Raw genomic sequence first — 20548 nt, 5'->3', positions numbered from 1 at the left:
TTGGGAGGCTGAGGTGGGTGGATCACCTGAACTCAGGAGTTCAAGACCAGCCTGGCCAATATGGTAAAACCCCGTCTCTACTAAAAATACAAAAATTAGCCAGTTGTGGTGGCACGTACCTGTAATCCCAGCTACTAGGGAGACTGAGACAGGAGAATCGCTTGAACCCAGGAGGCAGAGGTTGTGGTGAGCTGAGATCACGCTACTGCACTCCGGCCTGGGTGACAGAGCGAGATTCTGTCTCAAAAAAAAAAACAAAAAAACCATAAATAATAAAAATAACTCAGTATGTGGGTAAAGTGGGGAGAAGAGGGGGTGACTCACAGGTCCCTCAACAACCACTGGAGCAATGGAGCGAGCGGAGGGCAGGCTGTGCCACTCTGCCGCTCACAGGCACCTGGGACTCTCAGGACAAGAAGCATGAACCAGCATCTCCAGCCCTGCCTGGACCACTGACCCTCAGCCCTGGTCCCCAAAGGTGGCACTAAGTGCTCACTTCCATACCATTGCTCACGTGCTGCCTTCTGCCAGATGCCCCACCCCGAATGCTCCAGCTGGCTAGCTGCAACTCAGGCTTCAAGCTTCCGCCAAGGTGTCGCCTCCTCCTGGAAGGCTTCCTGGACTCCCCATCCCTTAAGCTGGGACAAGTGTGCCTCCTCCATGTCCCATTAACATCTCCTTCCCTGCAAATATCGCAGGAACCAAAACTGTCATTCATGCACTCAATTTCTCGAATGCTCCTGTGAGTCAGGCTCCGGGGAGCAAGCAGACGTGGTCCCTGTCCTCGCAAGCCTTACAGTCCAGGGAGATGGAAAGATATAAACAGAATCACAAAATGGGTAAATTGTTACAAAGTGAGACCAGTTCTTTGCACCTTGGTTCTAGGAGAATAACAAAGCAACCACACCTGACAGGGTGGCAGGGAAGGTCAGGGAGGGCTTCCTGAAGGTGGTGATGGCTCAAGACGTGAAGAACAAATATAAATTAACTCTCTGGGTCTCAGTTTCTCCCACTGTAAACAAGCGAAAAAAATCGCCTGTGACTGCCCCCACATAGCCACCGTGGAGCTCAAAGGAAGGAACAGATGTTGTAAGGACATTGTATCAGGGAGAAACAGTCTACGGAAAGAGCTGGCGGCTTTTAATTTTTAAATCTATCAGGGTGAGGCACACAGAAGGTGACAGTTGGGAGGGGCTGGAATGGGGCTGGTGATGGTGATGGGGTGGGGACGGGAGTATTTTGGGAAGCTCCAAAGCACAGACACAAACAGACTTGGGGTGCGGGGAGGGGGAGAGACGGTGCCGCAGCCCTGCAAGCTGTGCCTGGTTCTATGCGGTGGCCAAACCTTCCTTCCCTGCTGAATCCTGTCTCTTTCCCTTCCCACACCCTGGGCTCCGGTCACACATGCCATTCCTCCTGCGTGACCCAGATGACTCCCACCTCCTGGTCCTGGCCTATGCAGTCCCCTCCACTTGATATCCTCACCCATTCCTAGCTCTGTCTCCAGCTCTGGAAAAATCCCCCAATCCTCCAGGGCCAAGTCACGTGCCCCTCTCCGCATCCCTTTCTGAGCCCAGCAGTCCATGCAGGTTGCCCTCTGCTGAGCTCCTAGAGTAACACCTGCTGCGTCAGGCTCTGGAATCAGACTCCCAGAATTCCAATCCCAGCTTATCCATGCGTGATCTTGGGTAAATCCTGTCCCTTCTCTGAGCCTCAGCTTTCCCATCTGTGAAATGGGTGATATCTGCCTCACTGGCGTTAAGATAATACATTTATTTATTTAGGTATATTTTAAGGGATAGCGTGTTGCCCAGGCTGGAGTACAGTTATGCGATCACGGCTCACAGTAGCCTCGAACTCCTGGGCTCAATCAATCCTCCTGTGTCAGCCTCCTGAGTAGCTGGGACTACAGGTACACACCACCATGCCCAGCTAATTTTTTTTTAACGTTGCCCAGGCTGGTTTTCAACTCCTGACCTCAAGTGATCCACCCGCCTCGGCCTCCCAAAGTGCTCGGATTACAGGCATGAGCCACTGTGTCCAGCCAAGACAATACATTTAAAACATTTGGCACAATAGCTGTTGCATGCTCAGTGTTTTATACATTTGTTTTAAGTCATCACGGCCAGCATTTATTTATAAAATGTTGTTTACTGATTGCCTGGCGCCATGCCTTGGGGTATGATCTCATCTAATCTCCATAGTATTTCTGTGAAATGGGTACGATAACGCTCTTTACTTTACAGATGAGGAAACTGAGTTCTGGTCAGATGAAATGACTTGCCCGAGAGCACAAGGCTTGGAAATGGCAGGGCAAGATTCAAATCCAGGACTGTCCTTCCTGCACTGAGCCTGGCACACAGTAGGTTTGTTTATTCATTTGAGAGACACCTATGGGTGTTTTTCACAACTGGGTGCTTTACACACTTGAGCCCAGAGATTCACAACTACTATGCATTGTAGGTGTCATGGTTATCATTCCCATTTTCCCAATGACACAGCCATCCTGGGAGAGGCAAACGCCATCAGACCTGTGAGGAGGCTGGGACTGAAATCAAAGTCTCGTGTTCTGGAGCCCCACATTGCAGTGAAGACCCCAGTACCAGGGCGACAAATGCACCTGCTCCCTTAGCCCTCTGAAGTCGAACATCACAGTCACAGTCAACTTGCTGCTCCCAGAGCCAGGGGACAGCGGCACCTGCCAGCTCCACCTCTGCCTTTGGCTATCATTTTTCACAGTACACCTCTCCCTGCATGCCCAGCACCACCTGGCACCCTCTCTGCTCCACATCGGCTCCCCAAGAGGAATCATGGTGACAAAAAGAAATGTCCTATCTTACATACCTTTTACTAAGTGAAAGAAGCCAATCTGAAAAGGCTATGTACTATGCAATTCCAACAATATGACATTCTGGAAGAGGTAAAGCTACGGAGATGTGAAAAGATCCGGGGCTGCCAGGGGTTGGGAAGAAAAGAGAGATGAACAGGTAGAGCGTGGCAGGTTTGCAGGGCAGCGGAAACATTCTCCGCATGACGCTGTGATGGCGGATGCATGCCATCAGACATTTGTCCAAACCCACAGAACGCACAGCACCAAGAGTGAACCCCGATGTCACCTGCAGACTCTGGGGGATAAGCGTCCACGTGGGTTCATTAACCCTAACAAAAGTACCACTCTGGCTGAGGACGCTGACAGTGGGGGAGGCTACACGTTTGGAAGGGTTGAGGATATATGGGAAATCTCTGCACCTTCTGCTCAACTTTTCTGAGAACCTAAAACTGATCTAGTAAGACTTTAATAAGTCTTAAATACAGACTTCGTGCAGGGGGAAATAAGAAAAAAACATCCTTTCCTCACACTGTCAAGTCATGGAAGACATTAGCAGGGATCCCGACTTTCAGCAGACAGGCTAAGCGCCTCCTTCTGAAAGGGATCCCCTGTGCCTGCAGTCCACCATGACCTGCAATGGGCTTTGGAGCTTTTGTAGAGAAGGTGTCTGGTGGTGTCAGCTCAGAAATCTTCCCTGCCACCTCCCAAGGGGGACATTCAGGGGAACACTCTGTCTCTGGCCTGTCTCCCATCTCTCTCCTCCTCACTTCCTGCTCCCTTGCCTTCCTCCAACGCTGCACGTTCCTCCCTGCCTCAGTGCCTCTGCTCCTGCCATTCCCTCTGCCATTCCTAGTTCTCTACACAGCCTCTTCTTTCCATCATCAAGATATTAACTCAGGCTGGGCGCGGTGGCTCACGCCTGTAATCCCAGCACTTTGGGAGGCCGAGGAGCGTGGATCACCTGAGGTCAGGAGTTCGAGACCAGCCTGACTAACATGGTCAAACCCTATCTCTACTAAAAATACAAAAATTAGCTGGGCATGATGGCAGGTACCTGTAATCCCGGCTACTCGGGAGGCTGAGGCAGGAGAATCGCTTGAACCCAGGAGGTGGAGATTGCAGTGAGTCGAGATCGTGCCATTGCACTCCAGCCTGGGTGACAAAGTGAAACTCCATCAAGAAAGGAAAAAGGAAAGGAAAGAAGAGAAAGAAAAAGACATGAGATCAAATGCCACCTTCTCAGAGAGGCCTACCATGACTGCCCTGGTAAGCTGCCGCCTACCCAACTCACCCCAGCCTCTCTCCCCACTGCATTGCTGTTTTCTCATCCATTTCTGAATTCATCGCATTTCTTCATCTGTTTGCATGGTCATTATCCACCTCCGCCCTCTTGGTTGAAGGTAGGGATCTCACCTGTTGTGCTCACTGCTGTCTCCCCCCTGCCCAGCAGAGAGCCTGGCATACAGTAGGTGCTTAGCAAATGCTGGTGAATGCATCAGAGTTTCCTGTCCTGGACCCCTCTCACAGGAAGTTTCAGGACAGACGTGCCCCCGCCATTCCTACCCACACCCTTCCATCTTTCCTGTCACTTCCACACAGCATAGATAACAAAAACAAAGCCACACAGGGGTGGCCCACAGCCCTGGTCATGGGAGAGGTGGGAGTGGGGAGGGCGGAATGAAAAACGATAGAGCCTGTGGACCTTTAGGGTATTAGAAAAATTCTTCCTCCAATTCCTCGCCACATAACCTGCCCTAAATGTGGTTACTGAGGCTTAGGGAAGAAGCAAACACCACTAACTTGGCTGCTGCCAGCCTGGCCCCAGTTAATCGTTTACTGGCTTGCTATAAATAGGCACCGGCATTGTTCTGTGACAGTGTGAGGGCCGGCCAACCTGGCTGGGCTTCCTACAAATGAGCCTCCCCTTATCACCCTGCCCAGGTTCCTCAGACTCTCCTTGACCAGAAGGCTCCCCCTGGGCCTGATTCCAAGGCATTCTCCCAGGACATCCTCGTGTAAAGGTCCTTCAGGCTGCCACGCCCATGCACAGGAGAGGATGGAGCTGTGAAGATGCTCCCCAGCCTCCTTCCATCCCCAGAGAAGCCTGCCTGCACGTTTTCCATTCCCAGCCCACACCCTGGAGACTGGCCAGCCTCCTCCTGGGTGCCTGCCCACTGCTTGCGTCTGGCTTCCCTGGCAGCACCCCCATCTCCACAGACCCAGGGGCCTCATGGATGAGGAAGATACACGCAGACTCGAAGCCCACCCAAGATCCCTGGCAGACGGCCAAACTTGGGGGCGTGGAGGGGAAGATGGTTTGGGCAGCTGCAGAAAACGGGAAAGGAAATTCTCAAATGGTTGCTTAAAACACACACAGGTACATCAGACAGTACTTATTATCTTTCTGGAGAAGGACTAACCACCCCCACCTGAACTTAGGAGGAGGAGCAATCCAATAAGTATCTCTAACACTGGTTTCAAATCCTGTCTCCACCTCTTACCAGCTGTGTGACCTTGGGCAAGTCACTTCACTTCTCTGTGCTGCAATTTACAGTATTTATCTGTAAAATGGGATAATAAATAGAGGCAGAGGGCCTCAAACAGGACCCAGCACACAGCCGATGCCAAATCAAGGGAGGCACTCTGGGTAAGTAAAACCATGAACAGGTCAATCTCTGCTATTTCCTGGATGACCTCGGGCCTCAAGTTCCCTCTGATGGTTTTTGGGTTTGCTTTCTTTATTTTTATTTTATTTTATTTTTTTGAGATGGAGTCTCGCTCTATCACCTAGGCTGGGGTGCAGTGGTGTGATCTCGGCTCACTGCAACCTCCGTCTCCCGGGTTCACGCCATTCTCCTGCCTCAGCCTCCCGAGTAGTGGGATTACAGGTGCCCACCACCACGCCCGGCTAATTTTTTGTATTTTTAGTAGAGACAGGGTTTCACCGTGTTAGCCAGGATGGTCTCGATCTCCTGACCTCGTGATCTGCCTGCCTCAGCCTCCTTAAGTGCTGGGATTACAGGCGTGAGCCACGGCGCCCGGCCTGGTTTGCTTTCTTTTAACATTACATACACTAATGCATACGAAGTGCATAGCATACTGTCTGGAACAGGATAGGCTTTTTGGGAAACCCTCTATACCTGTGCTGTCCCACATGTTATCATCAGCCATAGGTGGCTATTGAGTACTTGAAATGTGGCTAGTGTGACTGAGGAATTGCATTTTGAATTAAATTTAAATTTCACTTGATTGAAATGTAGATAAGCACTTATGACTCATAGCTAACATACTGGGACAAGGAAGGCCTGGACAAAGTAGGTGCCCAATAAATGCTAATTATAATTATTACTGGGGTTGTGATTATTATTTTATTTTATTTTATTTTTGAGATGGAGTCTCACTGTCTCCCAGGCTGGAGTGCAGTGGCAAGATCTCGGCTCACTGTAAGCTCCACCTCTCGGGTTCACGCCATTCTCCTGCCTCAGCCTCCTGAGTAGCTGGGCCTACAGGCACCCACCACCACACCCAGCTAAGTTTTTGCATTTTTTAATAGAAACAGGGTTTCACCGTGTTAGCCAGGATGGTCTCGATCTCTTGACCTCATGATCCTCCCGCCTCAGCCTCCCAAAATACTTGGATTACGGGCGTGTGCCACTGCGCCAGGCCGATTATTGTCATTTTTATCAGAAAGCTATTATTATTGGAACTGGTTTAGAAACTAAGAGGTACAAGTTCATTTCTAGGCACACTAAGGACAGGAAACTGTATTGCAATCATCTCTGTATCACACTAGGACAGTTCCTGCAGGGGGTTATAGATGTTTTGGCATATCCCTCTAAAATTCATATTTCAAAATCCTAATCCCCGGGCCCGGCGTGGTGGCTCACACTTGTAATCCCAGCACTCCGGGAGGCCGAGGCAGGCAGATCACCTGAGGTCAGAAGTTCGAGACCAGCCTGACCAACAAAGTGAAACCCCATCTCCACTAAAAATACAAAAATTAGCTGGGCGTGGTGGCAGGCACCTGTAGTCCCAGCTACTCACAAGGCTAAGGCAGGAGAATTGCTTGAACCCAGGAGGCGGAGGTTGCCGTGAGCCAAGATCGCACCATTGCACTCCAGCCTAGGCAACGGAGCAAGACTCCATCTCTAAATAAACAAACAAATAAAATCCTAATCCCCAAAGTGGTGGTATTAGGAGGAAGAGCTTTTGGGAGGTAATTAAGTCATGAAGGTGACTCCTAGAGGAGATTAGTGCTATTTTGTTTTTTCTTTTCTGTTTTTTTTTTTGAGACAGAGTCTTGCTCTGTCGCCCAAGCTGGAATGCAATGGCACGATCTCGGCTCACTGCTACCTCTGCCTCCCGGGTTCAAGCAATTCTCCTGCCTCAGCCTCCTGAGTAGCTGGGATTAAAGCCCGCCACCACACCTGGCTAATTTTTGTATTTTTAGTAGAGACAGGGTTTCACCATGTTGGCCAGGCTGGTCTCCAACTCCTGACCTCGGATGATCCACCTGCCTCAGCCTCCCAAAGTGCTGGGATTATAGGCGTGAGCCATTGCGCCCGGCCGGGATTTGTGCTCTTATAAAAGAGAGCCCAAAGACTTCTCTCACCCCGTTCCGCCATGAGGACATGATGAGAAGTCTGCAGTGGAAGAGGGCCCTCACCAGATACCAACCACGCTGCCACCCTGATCTCAGACTTCTAGCCACTAGAACTGTGAGAATTCCTGTTGTTTAGAAGCTACCCAGTCACGGTACTTCGTTATACCAGCACCAACCAAGACACAGGGTGATGCTGAACTGTATTTGGGTATTTGGGTTGTGGATTCCTTAGAGGTCCTGACAAAAGCTGAGAATACTCATGGCCGGGCGCGGTGGCTCACGCCTGTAATCCCAGCACTTTGGGAGGCTGAGGCGGGCAGATCATGACGTCAGTAGTTCAAGACAATCCTGAACAACACGGTGAAACCCCGTCTCTACTAAAAACACAAAAATTAACCGGGTGTGGTGGCACGCGCCTGTAACTCCAGCTACTCAGGAGGTTGAGGCAGGAGAATCGCTTGAACCTGGGAGGCAGAGGTTGCAGTGAGCTGAGATTGTGCCACTGCACTCCAGCCTGGGCAACAGAGCGAGACTCCATCTCAAAAATAAAAATAAAAAAGAAATCAATTTTTTATCTTCACTTTCTCTTTTCATTTTATTTTTATATGTTTATTATCATTCTAGCTATGTTTTATCAGGGTTTATCCGACTTGAAGTGCATGGAGGATGGAGCTGGCTAACAAACCCTACCCTGCTGTTTCTCAGCTCTGTAGTCCTGGTTCAGTTTCTTAGCCTCTCTGAGCATCAATTTCCTTGTCAGTAAAGAGCAGTTGCTACTTGTACTTCTCTGTAGGAAGGTTGTTTTGTGGATTAAATGAGAGACAGCAAAGTACCTACAGCAATATTTGGTAAATGGTAGTTGCTACAATTCTAATTTACCAAGTAAGCACAATTTACCAAATAATAATAATTAAAAAGGAATTCATTCAATGCCCCAAGTATCACTGAAACTGGCCCAACTATCCCATAGAACTAACGTTTATGGTTTCTTTTGAATAAACACAGAAACTGATCCTCCCAGTTTTAAAACTTCAGAAAGTTACATTTGTCTTATCTGAGTTCCTTTCTCAGGAAACCAAACATCAGGCCTCCCCCAAGGAATTGAAACTTACCAGATCATTGCATCTGGACAAACAGATCAACACCCCTCACCCACCATGACTGCCTAAGCCACCACCTGCTTCCTGTTGACCAACTCCTTTTCCTTACCCCTCTCTAATTCCAGTTTTCTTGCATGCACTTACATTTCCTCCCTGCTATATAAACCTCTGAGTTTAGTTGGTCAGGAAGATAGATGTGAGCCTGACCTCCCATCTCCTCTGCTGCAGCACCCTATTAAAAGACTTCTTCTTGGGCAATACTTATCTCAGTGATTGGCCTTCTGTGTGGCCAGCAGCAGGACCTAGGCCGAAACCCTGGCATTTTGGTAACATCACCAAGTCTCTTGAATTCTCAGGGCTTCAGCTATCCATTTTCTCAATAAGGCCTTACTGCAAAAGGAACTGTTACTGTTCTTTGTAAACACCCACAATCTGAGTTCCTGCAAAATTGTGAAAGAAATAACATAGAAATATATTCATCTCATCTTCTATATCACTAAGTGAAAGAAAAATACACTGCCCCACATCTGAGTTTAGCATTCTTAGCCCCCTTGCCCAGGTGTGCACAGCAACCAAGTGCAGGGCCAGGAAAGTCACCAGGGACTCTGAGCTCCTTAGGCTGAGGGACTCTCTCCAGGAGCTGATGGGCAGCCAGCCCCAGAGGGAAGACCCAGCTGCCCTTCCCAGGATGATGATGCAGCCAGCCAAGGCTCAGCCCACTAGAGGTCTTGTCCTTTTGGATCGCAAGAGAGATCTCTTCTGACTCATTCCACAGCACTGCCCTGGGGGCTGCAGCACCCCCACGTCCGGGCTTATCTAGAGACAGCAAGATCCTGCGCTGAGGGCATCTGTAAGTTCAGATGCGACCAGAAAGGGCAGCCAAGTGTCCTTCTGGGATTGAGTCCAGCTTACTCCCAAAAGGGTGAGCCATGCGGTGTGCCTGGCCCCTCCATAAATACTGCCAACTGCCTGACAGTGACAGCGTAGTGGTAGCTGAGGCCCTTGCTGTTTGACACACGAGGAAATGAACGTCAAAGAGGTTCATGCAGCTACTAAATGGCAGGGCCACAATCTGAACGTAGGACTGTCTGGTTCCAAAATGTGGCCTTTTCCCTGATCCCCCGCTCTCAGTGGAGCTTGGAACCCTGTGTGGGTTTTGCTGGTTTTAGCTTCAGAGTGATAACAGAGGAGGACTGTGCAGCCAGACCCCTTGCTGTATCAATGACAATCTCTGTGACCTTAGGGCGAATTCCTTGCCATCTCTGTGCCTCGAGTTCCTCATCCATAAAAGAGGGGGTGTTATCTATTTCATGGGAGATCAATAATTAAAAGAAATCATTGATATAAAATGCTCAGTATATGCTAGTTTTGTGTTTTTTTGTTGTTTTTTAAATATTTATCCCATTAGAATGGTGTTAGTTAAGCCCTGGTTTTCCTTGAGTGAACTGAAGGCACTTCAAAAGTCTTACTAGCTACTTAGTTTTAATTAGTCCTAAATAAATACTTGGCAAATTCAGAATGGAAAAAACAAAGATTTGGCTCTCAGAGAGTGACGCTGGCCAAATTAGATGAGTTGAGGTTCTTGGAATCCTGGAGCTGTCCAACCTCGTCCACTTAGAAAGCAGGAGAATGAGATCTTGAGAAGGGACCTGTGAGAAGCCACACCCATTGCTGGGGTCAGAACTGGAACAAGGGCAGGTCTCCTCACTTCCCATCCTGGGCTCTGCAGACAGCAACTGGGGGCCCTTAAGGGTGACCAAAATGCCCTTTCCTGCCGGCCAGCCAGCAACAAGTGCTACCACCAGCTCCTGGAGCACCTCATGAGGTGGCTGGGGGAGGCCCAGCCATATGGTACAAGAGACACGGCCAAGCAAGCCAGGGGCCCTCCTGCCAGCCTCGCCACATCGAACCAGGGTGCCTAAGCTGCCGCAGATGCTCATCACTAGCAAAAGCTCCCAGAAGCCAGGTTGCCAGACCTGAAAAAGCATCAAAACGCTTCAGGTGGATATGGCTGCATTATTCATGAAGAGCGTTTCAAAGCTCTCTTAAGCCGGCAAACGCGACATACGCAAGCTGATGTGAGTCAATCCTGCCAGCATCAGAGAGCCCCAAAATAGCCCACCTGGCATTCCTGCATTCATTCAAGCACACGCATTTTTGGAGTCTCTCCTTGGCACAGTGGGACGAGTAGTGGGTGGGGGGCTGTGATTCCAGCCCAAGAATGGAAAGCTCAGCAAAGGCAGACATTTCCTGTCTTATCTGATGATCTGGTGTCTTTGCTTCCTCTCGACTTGTCCCCAAAACTTGCCTGTTCCTTTCCTGCTCAAAATACTCCCATGGCTCCTATCTCACCCAGAGTCAAAGCCAAAGCCTTCGATGGACAAGGTCTTGAACAATCAGCCTCCCGCTCTCTCAAACCTCATCTCTACTCTTGTTTTCTTCACTCCAAGCCTCACTGGCCTCCCAGCTGCTCTGTTCCCAACTCACAGCCTCTGCATAAGCTGTTCCCTCTGCCAGGCACACACTTCCTGCAGATGTCGACACTGCTCCCCTTCCTTCCTTCAGGTCTCGCTCAAACGCCATCGCATCAGTGAGGCCATCCCTGACCACCTCCTCTGGCAAGCCTTTCCCATCCCTCTCCAGCTGTTATTTTCCTTGGAGCCCTTGTTACCTTTAATATATATTTATCGTTTTCTCTATATGCCCTTCTGCCACTATACTGTACACTGAATGAGGGCATATGAGCAACGACTTTGCTTTACTCACTTCTCAGTCTGCAGCTTCTAGAACAGGGCCTGGCACATAGTGTATGCTCGACTATTTGTGTAAGGAAGAAAGAAGGAAGGAAGGAGGGAGGCAGGGAAGGAGGGAGGCAGAGAGGGAGGGAAGGAAGTGGGGGAGAAAGAAAATAACAGAGGGAGGGAGAAAGTTGTCTTCTAAGAGCTGGCAGAAACTGTCTATCCTGGTCCCTGCTATTAGATGAAACTTCCTGAAGTACAGTCCCAATCAAAACCCTCCCTTGCTCATAATCTTCTATAGCTCCCCATTATCCACTGTGGGAAGTTCAAATGTCACAGCCTGGCACGTACAGCCCTGCACAAGCTGGAACTAAGGGACCTTTCCTGTCCCATTTCCTTCCCCAGCATTTGCCTGAAGCCAAGCTGTGTTTTCAGGGACTTTTCTGAAGCTCACAGCTCCCCACCACTGCTCACTGTAAGCCAAGGTCACGAGGCCATCCCTCCAGATCTCGGCAATGTGAGGTTTGAATCCTGACTTCCCCACGGACTGACTGTGGGACCTCAAAGCGAGCTGCGTAACATCTCTCTGCCGCCAGTTCATCGATCATGGAAAGAGATGATGATTCTCTCCTTCATGAGGAGTGAAGGGGATAACGCTCAGAAAGTTCACGGCACAGTGCCCAGGACAGAGGAAGCCGGAAGTCCCCAGCAAACAGCTAGGAAGTTAGGAATGCCTTTTTTTTTTTTTTTTTTGAGATGGAGTCTCGCTCTGTTGCCCAGGCTGGAGTGCATTTACGCCATCTCAGCTCCCTGCAACCACACTCCACTTCCTGGGTTCAAACGATTCTCCTGCCTCAGCATCCCGAGTAGCTGGGTTTACAGGCGCATGCTACCACACCCGGCTAATTTTTGTATTTTTAGTAGAGATGAGGTTTCACCACGTTGGCCAGGCTGGTCTTAAACTCCTGATCTCAAGTGATCCACTTGGCTTGGCCTCCCAAAGTGCTGTTAACAGGCATGAGCCACCACACCCAGTCATAATATCTTTTTTCCTCTTTTTTCTTTTTTTTTTGAGACAGGGTCTTGCTGTTGCCTTGGCTGGAGTACAGTGATGTGATCACAGCTCACTGCAGCCTCAACTTCCTGGGCTCAAGGGATCCTCCTGCCTCAGCCTCTCAAATAGCTGTGACTACAGGCATGCACTACAATGCTCGGCTATTTTTATTTTGTTTTCTGCAGAGATGGGGATCTTGCTGTGTTGCCCAGACTGGTCCCAAACTCCAGGCCCAAAGTGATCATCCCATCTCGGCCTCTCAAAGTGCTGGGATTGCAGGCACGAGCCACCGTGCCTGGCCAGGAATTACTAGTGTTATTACATAGTCCATTCTCTCTCCTATGGCCTAAGTCCATTTTACACGTGAGAAACTGAGGCATTCTGAGGAAGTTTTCCCAAAATGACATGGCTAGGGAGCCAAGACTTCGTTCACTGCCCCTGCCCACCCCTGCCCCGGCTTTGGACTCCAAGTATGCATCCAAGACAATCTAAAAGCAGTGAGAATGAGTTGTTCAAGAATAGGACATTCGTATCAGAGCAGCCTAGAAAAGGGAAGGGTGCGGTGGGTGCAGGATGGGTAGGGTCAGCAGGGAGCAAGTTTTGTTGCTCTAACAGCGTTGTCATTCTGGGCTGGCCACTTCTTTGTGCTGCTAGTGGTGGTGGGCTGAGGGGGTGTCTTGTGTACTGCAAGAATGTGAGTAGCATCCCTGGCCTCTTCCCACTAGATGCCGGTAGCACCCCCAACTGTGACAACCAAAAATGTTTCCAGACATTGCCAAATGTCCCCTGGAGTAGGGTTGCCAGATTTAGCAATACACACTCATACTGAAAACTTACTCACTGTTTATCTGAAAGTCAGATTTAACTGGGCGACCTGGTAGTTATCTGGCAACCCAACCTAGGGATGGGAGAGAAAACTGCTCCCCTTCATTAAGAGCCACTGGGTCCCAGTAAAACTGCGGAGTCCCCATGGTAACATCAATTGCTTCTCTCGCTTTCCTCCAACCTTCTTAGCAAGTCCTGCCTTCCTCTCCCACCTCATCGCCCCTAACCCAGAGGCTGGAAGACTCAGCTCTCCAAACAGGCTCTGTTCAGCAGCTGTGACGAGGGCTCCACAATTACAGCCCTTCCACCAGCTCCAGTCTGCAGAGCTAAATGTAGCTTCCCCTCCAGGACCTGCCTCATCTCCCTGTCTCCTTCCTGGGGTCTCATCTGCCTGCCACCAGCCCCTGCATTCTCCCTTCCAATTAAGAGGCTTTCTAGCCCCAGCCCAGAGGCAGCAAAACAAGGCAGTTAGTCACTTTGCTTCCATTATCAACTGGCATCACATGGCTGGCTCCTTTAATGGCAGTTGTCATGGCAACGGGAAGCCAGTCCCTGCTCGCTCCGGGAACCAAAACAAAATTAAGGGTTGGCAGGGAGGGTAAAGGAAGTCAGGAAGGAGCCAAGCTAGAGCTGGTGAGATTTAACTGGAGGAAATCATGCTGAGGCCACGCTGTTTGCAGCTGAGGCCACCTTGTTTCCAGCTTTCTCTTGGTGGCACTGAGGACAGAGGAAAAAAAAAGGATGCTTACCCTGGAGGAGCTCAGGCTAACGTGATGGGTGTTCTCGCAGGGTTTATCCTGCCAGCTGAATCATTTTCATCCCCATTATGAATAAACGGAAACCCACACACTGATAAAGGTAAAGACAGATCTTGTCCAAGATCGTGCAGTGAGCAGGCCATCAATTTCAGCTCCATCACCTTCTTTCCCTGTTCTCCATGTCCTCCCCATTCCTTTCCCCTTGCTTTTGGGATAAGACCATACGTTCTGCCTTCTCTGCATCTGCACCCTTCTCCTTTCTCTCTGCTCTGCTCACTTCGGTTTCTTCAAATTCAGTCTTCCCTGCAGCCACAAAGCTTCTGCATGTACAAAACCCTCTGCCAGGAATGGTTTTTGTTAGTGTCTCTCAACCTCCCCCTATCTTCACCTGAAAGTCCTACTCATCTTGCACCTGTCTTCTGAAACATCACATCCTGGGCCCCTGCACATGGTCAGTTGTCCGTTTTGGATTCTTGCAGCCCCGGGTGCCTCTGTGCACAGCCTGTAATTATCCTTGTAATTGTGATAAAGTATCTGTTGGGAGTGTGTTTCCTCCATTGCAAGCAAGGTCAGCCCCAGGAGGACAGGGACAGGGCCTGTCTACAAGGGGCCTGTCCCTGCTACATCCACAGAACCTAGCCCAGGGTCTGACACACAGCCCTTAGTAAATAAACATATCTGGAATTGGAATCCAGCTCTAGTTGAGCCCGAAGTTCCTTCTTGACCTGCCTAATGGGTGCTGGGTCCTACTGGTTCCCCAGGCCAGCACTGGACAGTTTCCAGCTCCCAGCCTCTGCCGGCCCTTTGGTGGCTGTAGTGGCTCTGGCAAACCTTGCAGAGCTGCCCAGAGATGTCAATTATTAAGGCACCCCTTCTAGAAAGAAGGCTGGAAAAACAGATATACACACAGAAGACAGATATACACACAAGACACATGTAGATATGTGTACACACAATGCAGTCTCTGGGTGAGGCTGTGACAGGCAGAGATGTGGCTCCTCTGAACCCAGAGAGTGGGGAGGAGGACCTGATTTGACTCTCAGATTTCTAGGCAAAGAGCTTTCCCTTCTATTCCACTGGAGACTGGTTCTCTGACACTGAGAGAGGTGCCCCCTCAAAGAGGTAAGCAAAGGAAGGAAAGGACAGGAGACATGCTTTGGGGGGAACCGAGTTGTTGCCATGTTCTTAGGGTACCTATGCTAAATAGGAACTCAAAGACAGAAGACCGGAACCTGTTCCCCCACACTGGTTCTGTGTCCTTGAAATGCCATTTATTGTCTCTGGGCCACAGTGTTCTCATCTGTACAGTAGAAACGGTACTACCCACACATTCTGTCCAAGGTGTGGTACTGTGTAGATTTGGATGAGCATGTTTGTGGGATGGGAGGGCCAAAGTGTGGCTCTGACATCAAAAAGACCTGGGGGGTAAGTCCCAACTCAGTCCCATCTTGGCTGGGCGCTCTTGGGCAAGTTATTCCCCCTCTCTGAGCCCAAGACCCAAACTAGACTGACACAGATTGGACCTTGAAGGACACTGGTACCAATGCATCCTTCTGCAGATGGAGAAACTGAGTCCTAGAGAGGAGAAGGGACCTATGCAGGAAACTGGGGAAGATGGTAGCTGAGCTTGGACCTGGGCCTCAGCCACAGCCTTCCCCAGATGTCTTACTGGTGTTCTCTTCTGCCTGCAGCCCCCTCCCCAATTCAACCAAATATTGCCTTAAAAACAAAGCTGCGGCCGGGCGCGGTGGCTCAAGCCTGTAATCCCAACACTTTGGGAGGCCGAGACGGGCGGATCATGAGGTCAGGAGATCGAGACCATCCTGGCTAATACGGTGAAACCCCGTCTCTACTAAAAAATACAAAAAACTAGCCGGGCGAAGTGGCGGGTGCCTGTAGTCCCAGCTACTCGGGAGGCTGAGGCAGGAGAATGGCGTGAACCTGAGAGGAGGAGCTTGCAGTGAGCTGAGATCCGGCCACTGCACTCCAGCCTGGGTGACAGAGCAAGACTCCGTCTCAAAAAAACCAAAAAAAAAAAACAAAAAAAAAAAACACAAAGCTGCCTCAGGCAAAAACATCTACATATTACATGTAGGTCTGGTTAAACCATGAACAAAAAGACAGCAGGTGCTTTGCAAGGTACGTGCCCCTCCCCTGAAATAGTCACAAGAATGTTGTTGGTCTGAGTTCTGTTGAAAAGAAGTTCTAAGCCAGACACAGTGGCTCACGCCTGTAATCCCAGCACTTTGGGAGGCCAAGGTGGGCGGATCATGAGGTCAGGAGATCGAGACCATCCTGGCTAGCACAGTGAAACCCAGTCTCCACTAAAAAAAAAAAAAAAAAAAATAGTAAAATTAGCTGGGTGTGGTGGTGGGCACCTGTAGCCCCAGCTACTTGGGAGGCAGAGTTTGCAGTGAGCGGAGACTGTGCCACTGCCCTCCATCCTGGGCCCCAGAGCGAGATGCCGTCTCAGGAAAAAAAAAAAAGAGAGGTTCTAGACAGACCTCCCTTGGAGTACCCACAGGAGCCTATACAAAGGCTGAGCTGAACACTTCTGGACCTTTCTGAGGGATCTAATGTATTTTGCATGTCTCATTCGAAAATGCTAGAATGTGCCAAGCAGCCCTGGAGCTCATTCTTTAAACAAAATAGGACATGCCACACACAGACACATATACACACAGACACATACTCATGCTCCCCGAGGAGGGAGGGGCAGCAACAGGTCCAAGCCTCCAGGCTGCCCTTGGTGGCTGTCTGCCACTGTGCAGGGAAGGACGGGTCATCAGTGATGCTTGATGCTGCCACCTCAGCCGACACCCACAACACACATACACATGCACACACGCGCACACACACACACACACGCACTGAAAGCCAGGCCCACAAACCAGGCCAGCCCACAAGGTCTGCTGCCATTCGAGGCCTTGGGCTAAGTGCTCATAAGGTTAAAAAGTGACAAAAACACAGCAGCAATGGGGTCTGAGGCTGAAGAATGGGGAGGGCAACACACAGGGCAACACGCACACACACGGCGTCACAGCCCTAGTTATTCACACAGACTCATGCATCACATGCCACACACCCACTCAAGATACACACGCACAGTCACAGCATCACTCATTCACACAGACTCATGCACCACACAATACACACACATAGACCCACTCTCACAAAAACAGATACACAGACACACATAGATATGTGTACACACAATGCAAAGAGATACACTTAGGTATCTCCAGACACACAGACATTCTCATATGCACATACTCACAGCCACAGGTCCTCACCCACGCAGGCGTACGCAGCAGAGCACACAGTCCAGGCATGGAAATGCTACCCCAGGCCCCAAGGACTACAAATTATCCCTGTCTATGGGGTTCTGGGAGGTCTTTGGTCATGACCCCTAAAGATTAGACTGGGCCCCCGCGCTGACCCCAGGGAGAGTGGAGGGGCAGAAAAATGGCAGAACCTTTCTGATTCTCACCTCTGAGTGTGTGGGGTAGGGGGTGAAGGGACCCCTACTGCCAGGTGAGCAGCTCACTGACCCGGGACTCTCCGGATCAGTGAGAGGGAGTCCCCTGGCTCCTGGAGGTGGCTCCAAGGACTGAGAATTTGGGGGCTGGGGAGGGAGGCTTTATTTTCCCTCTCCCTTTTCCCAAAGGGTGCCCCACCTTCGGCAGCCCTCTCAGGGCCCCTCCCCCAGCACACCCTGTGGGGGGTCCCCCCAGCAGCTAGTCTCTCTTGGAAGATCCCCTTCCTGAACCGCACCCACCTGCTTGCTCCTCCACAACAGGACGTTCTACTGGGACATAGCCAGGTGGGTCCCACACCTGGAGGGGCCTCACGCTGCATCCGCCCCCGCACAAAGCCTCAAATGGGCCAAAGCCTCCCCACGCCTATACCGATCCCCAAACTCCCTCGCTGCGCCTCCTGCCCTGCGGGAGGTCAATGCCTACCCAGGTGAGTCCCACACCTGGTCTGGCCGCCCCCCCCACCGCCAGAGGCCACCCTTCCACGGAGGCTCTTTTCCCGTTTGGCTGTGCTGCCCCCTGCCCGGGGGAAACCTGCCCAGCGCCCCCACCCCGGCACCCACCTCCTTCTTGACGGTGCGTAGAAGCCTCTGTCGGGTCTCCGCCTCTGTGGGACAAGACGCGAGAGCCGCGGGTTAGCCTAGGGTGGGTGCGGGGGCCGGGCGCTGCCCTCCCGCCGCCCCCGTGTCCCGCAGCCCCTTACCCGCGGGGGTCGAGGCCATGGCTCCGAGCGCTGGGTTCCGAGTCCCGGGAGGCGGTGGCGGTGGCGGCGGTGGTGGCGGCGGTGGCTCCTCCGGCCTCGGCGCTGCTGCTGCAGCCGCGGCGGGGCGGGGCCGAGCGCTGAGTGACGGCCGGAGGGCGCCCGACGTCAGGACCCGAGGCGGCCGCCCCACCCCTCAGGCAAGCCACCGCGCGGTTGGGCGGTCGGGTTGCCTGCGCCAGGAGCCTTCGCGCCAAGCACGCACGCTCGCTCCCGCGCACCCAGCGCCCGGGCCTTTCAGGCTCCCCCACCCTCCACGCCAGCGCTCAGGTCCCTCCCTGTTCCCTAGGGCGAGGAAGGAAAGCGTCCTTCCTGAGCCCTCCTCTGTGGGCCAGGCTCCAGGAAGTCGCAGGAAATGGTAGGACTACTACGGACATTCTCCAAGCCTGTTTTCTCATCTTTAAAATGGGTATAATGTGGTATAAAATGGGTATCATGGGTCTCAGAACGATCTGAGACTTAAGTGAGATATTGGATGTGAAGCCCTTAATACAGACCCAGGGGGAAAGGCCAGCAAGCATAAATGCTTGCCACTGTTACTGTTATTACTATTATTTATTATTATTGAGAGTCTTCCAGCCGGGCGCGGTGGCTCACACCTGTAATCTCAACACTTTGGGAGGCCGAGGCGGGCGTATCACTTGAGGTCAGGAGTTCGAGACCAGCCTGGCCAACATAGTGAAACCCCATCTCTACCAAAAATACAAAAATTAGGCTGGGCATGTGGCTCATCCCTGTAATCCCAGTACTTTGGGAGGCCGAGGTGGGCGGATCACCTGACGTCAGGAGTTGGAGACCAACCTGGCCAACATGGTGAAACGCCGTTTCTACAAAAATACAAAAATTAGCCGGACATGATGGTGGGGTGCCTGTAAACCCAGCTACTCGGAAGGCTAAGGCAGGAGAATCACTTGAACCTGGGAAGCAGAGGTTACAGTGATCCAACATGGCGCCATTGCACTCCAGCCTGAGCGACAGAGTGAGATTCCGTCTCAAAAAATAAAAAATACAAATACAAAAATTAGCCAGGCATGGTGGCATGCTCCTGTAATCCCAGCTACTCAGGAGGCTGAGGCACGAGAATTGCTTGAACCCTGGAGGCGGAGGTGGCAGTGAGCCAAGATTGCACCACGGCACTCCAGCCTGGGCAACAAGAGTGAAACTCCATCTCAAAAAAAAAAAAAAAAAAAAAAGAGTCTTCCAAGATTCACTGGTTCTCCATCCAGGAGAGGCCGGGACTTAAGTGGCTCCCTCCCGGACATGCAGTTTGCTGGAAGAGTGGGGTTTTCTCAGGAATCTGGCCCCAACAGGAGGCACTTGTCAGCCAGGATCTCCGAGGCTGAGCAGGCAGTGGGCTCTGTGAGAAAAGGCTTGTTCCATTGAGAGCCGCTGGTCACCCCAAGTCCCTAACTGTATGCACCCAGAATGCAAGTCAGGTCAATATTTATTGAGCACCTACTCTGTGCCAAGTGACTGTGCTAGAGATTTCTAAGTGAGCAAGACAGACAGAGAGCGCTACCCTCATGGAGTTTAAGAGACAGACAACAAAATACATAAGCAAAGGACAGACCATGCTGGAAAGTTCTGGAGAAAAATTAAGTAGGCAAAGGGGATAGGGAGGGCCCAGACCCCTGGGGATCATATTCTGAAGTAGGGTGGTTGAGGGAGGCCCCACTGAGCAGGTGACATTTGAGCAAAGAGGAAAAGGAGCAGGCCATGGGGATTTCTGGAGGAAGAGCAGTTGAGTCAAGGGAATGCAAATACAAAGGCCCTGAGGAGGGAGTGTGTCCAGTTAAACAGTGACAAATGGCAGAGATGCCTGTGGGGCTGGTGTGGTGTGAACAATGGGGACAGTGGTGGGATGTTGGCCCGAAAGGTGCAGGGCCAAGATCCTGTATGACTTTGATGGTGACGTTAAGGATTTGCAATGCCTTTTAGGGTCCCCCAGTATTCAGGCCTTCCTTCAGAAGGACTAGGGGACAGCTTAGAGTGCCTCTCCCTGCAGTAGTGGATCCACAGCCCCCTTTTTCCCATTGGTCAGTGTCAGGGGTCTCTGATCGCAAGCCACAGAAGCTGACTTTGGCTTCCTTAGGCAAAAGGAAATAAACTGGAAAGATAATGTGTGATCCCAGAGCCCATGGGAGCCTGGAGAACTGGGAAATGGGATGAAATCAAGGCAGCTCTGGAAGGCCAGAAAGCGGATCTCTTGGGAAGATTTGCCCGGCGAGGACAGTGTGGTTAGGGCACTGCTGCTCTGGTAAAGAGAATGCCGTTCGTTTAAGGTTTTCATCCTACGGAGGGAGCGCCTGATTGTTCTGACTTGGGACACGAGCCTGCCCCTTGG

General features: G+C 51.1%; 1 protein-coding gene across 2 annotated transcripts in view; it reads right to left on the bottom strand.

Moving 5' to 3' along the window:
* The window catches only part of SGSM1 (small G protein signaling modulator 1), a 120482-nt gene extending 102192 nt beyond the window's left edge, over nucleotides 1-18290 (bottom strand). For both annotated transcript variants that reach the window (XM_005567744.5, XM_005567746.5), the window contains exons 1-2: nucleotides 18148-18290; nucleotides 18008-18051 (exon numbers count right to left, since the gene is read on the bottom strand). In XM_005567744.5, the coding sequence (XP_005567801.2) occupies nucleotides 18008-18051; nucleotides 18148-18166 (63 nt within the window). In that variant the 5' untranslated portion in view covers nucleotides 18167-18290. The remainder of the gene's footprint in view (nucleotides 1-18007; nucleotides 18052-18147) is intronic.
* Between the last annotated feature and the right edge of the window lie 2258 nt (nucleotides 18291-20548).

Source organism: Macaca fascicularis, chromosome 10 (assembly GCF_037993035.2).
Source record: "Macaca fascicularis isolate 582-1 chromosome 10, T2T-MFA8v1.1".
In the NCBI taxonomy this organism is placed as follows: domain Eukaryota; kingdom Metazoa; phylum Chordata; class Mammalia; order Primates; family Cercopithecidae; genus Macaca; species Macaca fascicularis.
This window is presented reverse-complemented; position numbering and strand designations above follow the sequence as displayed.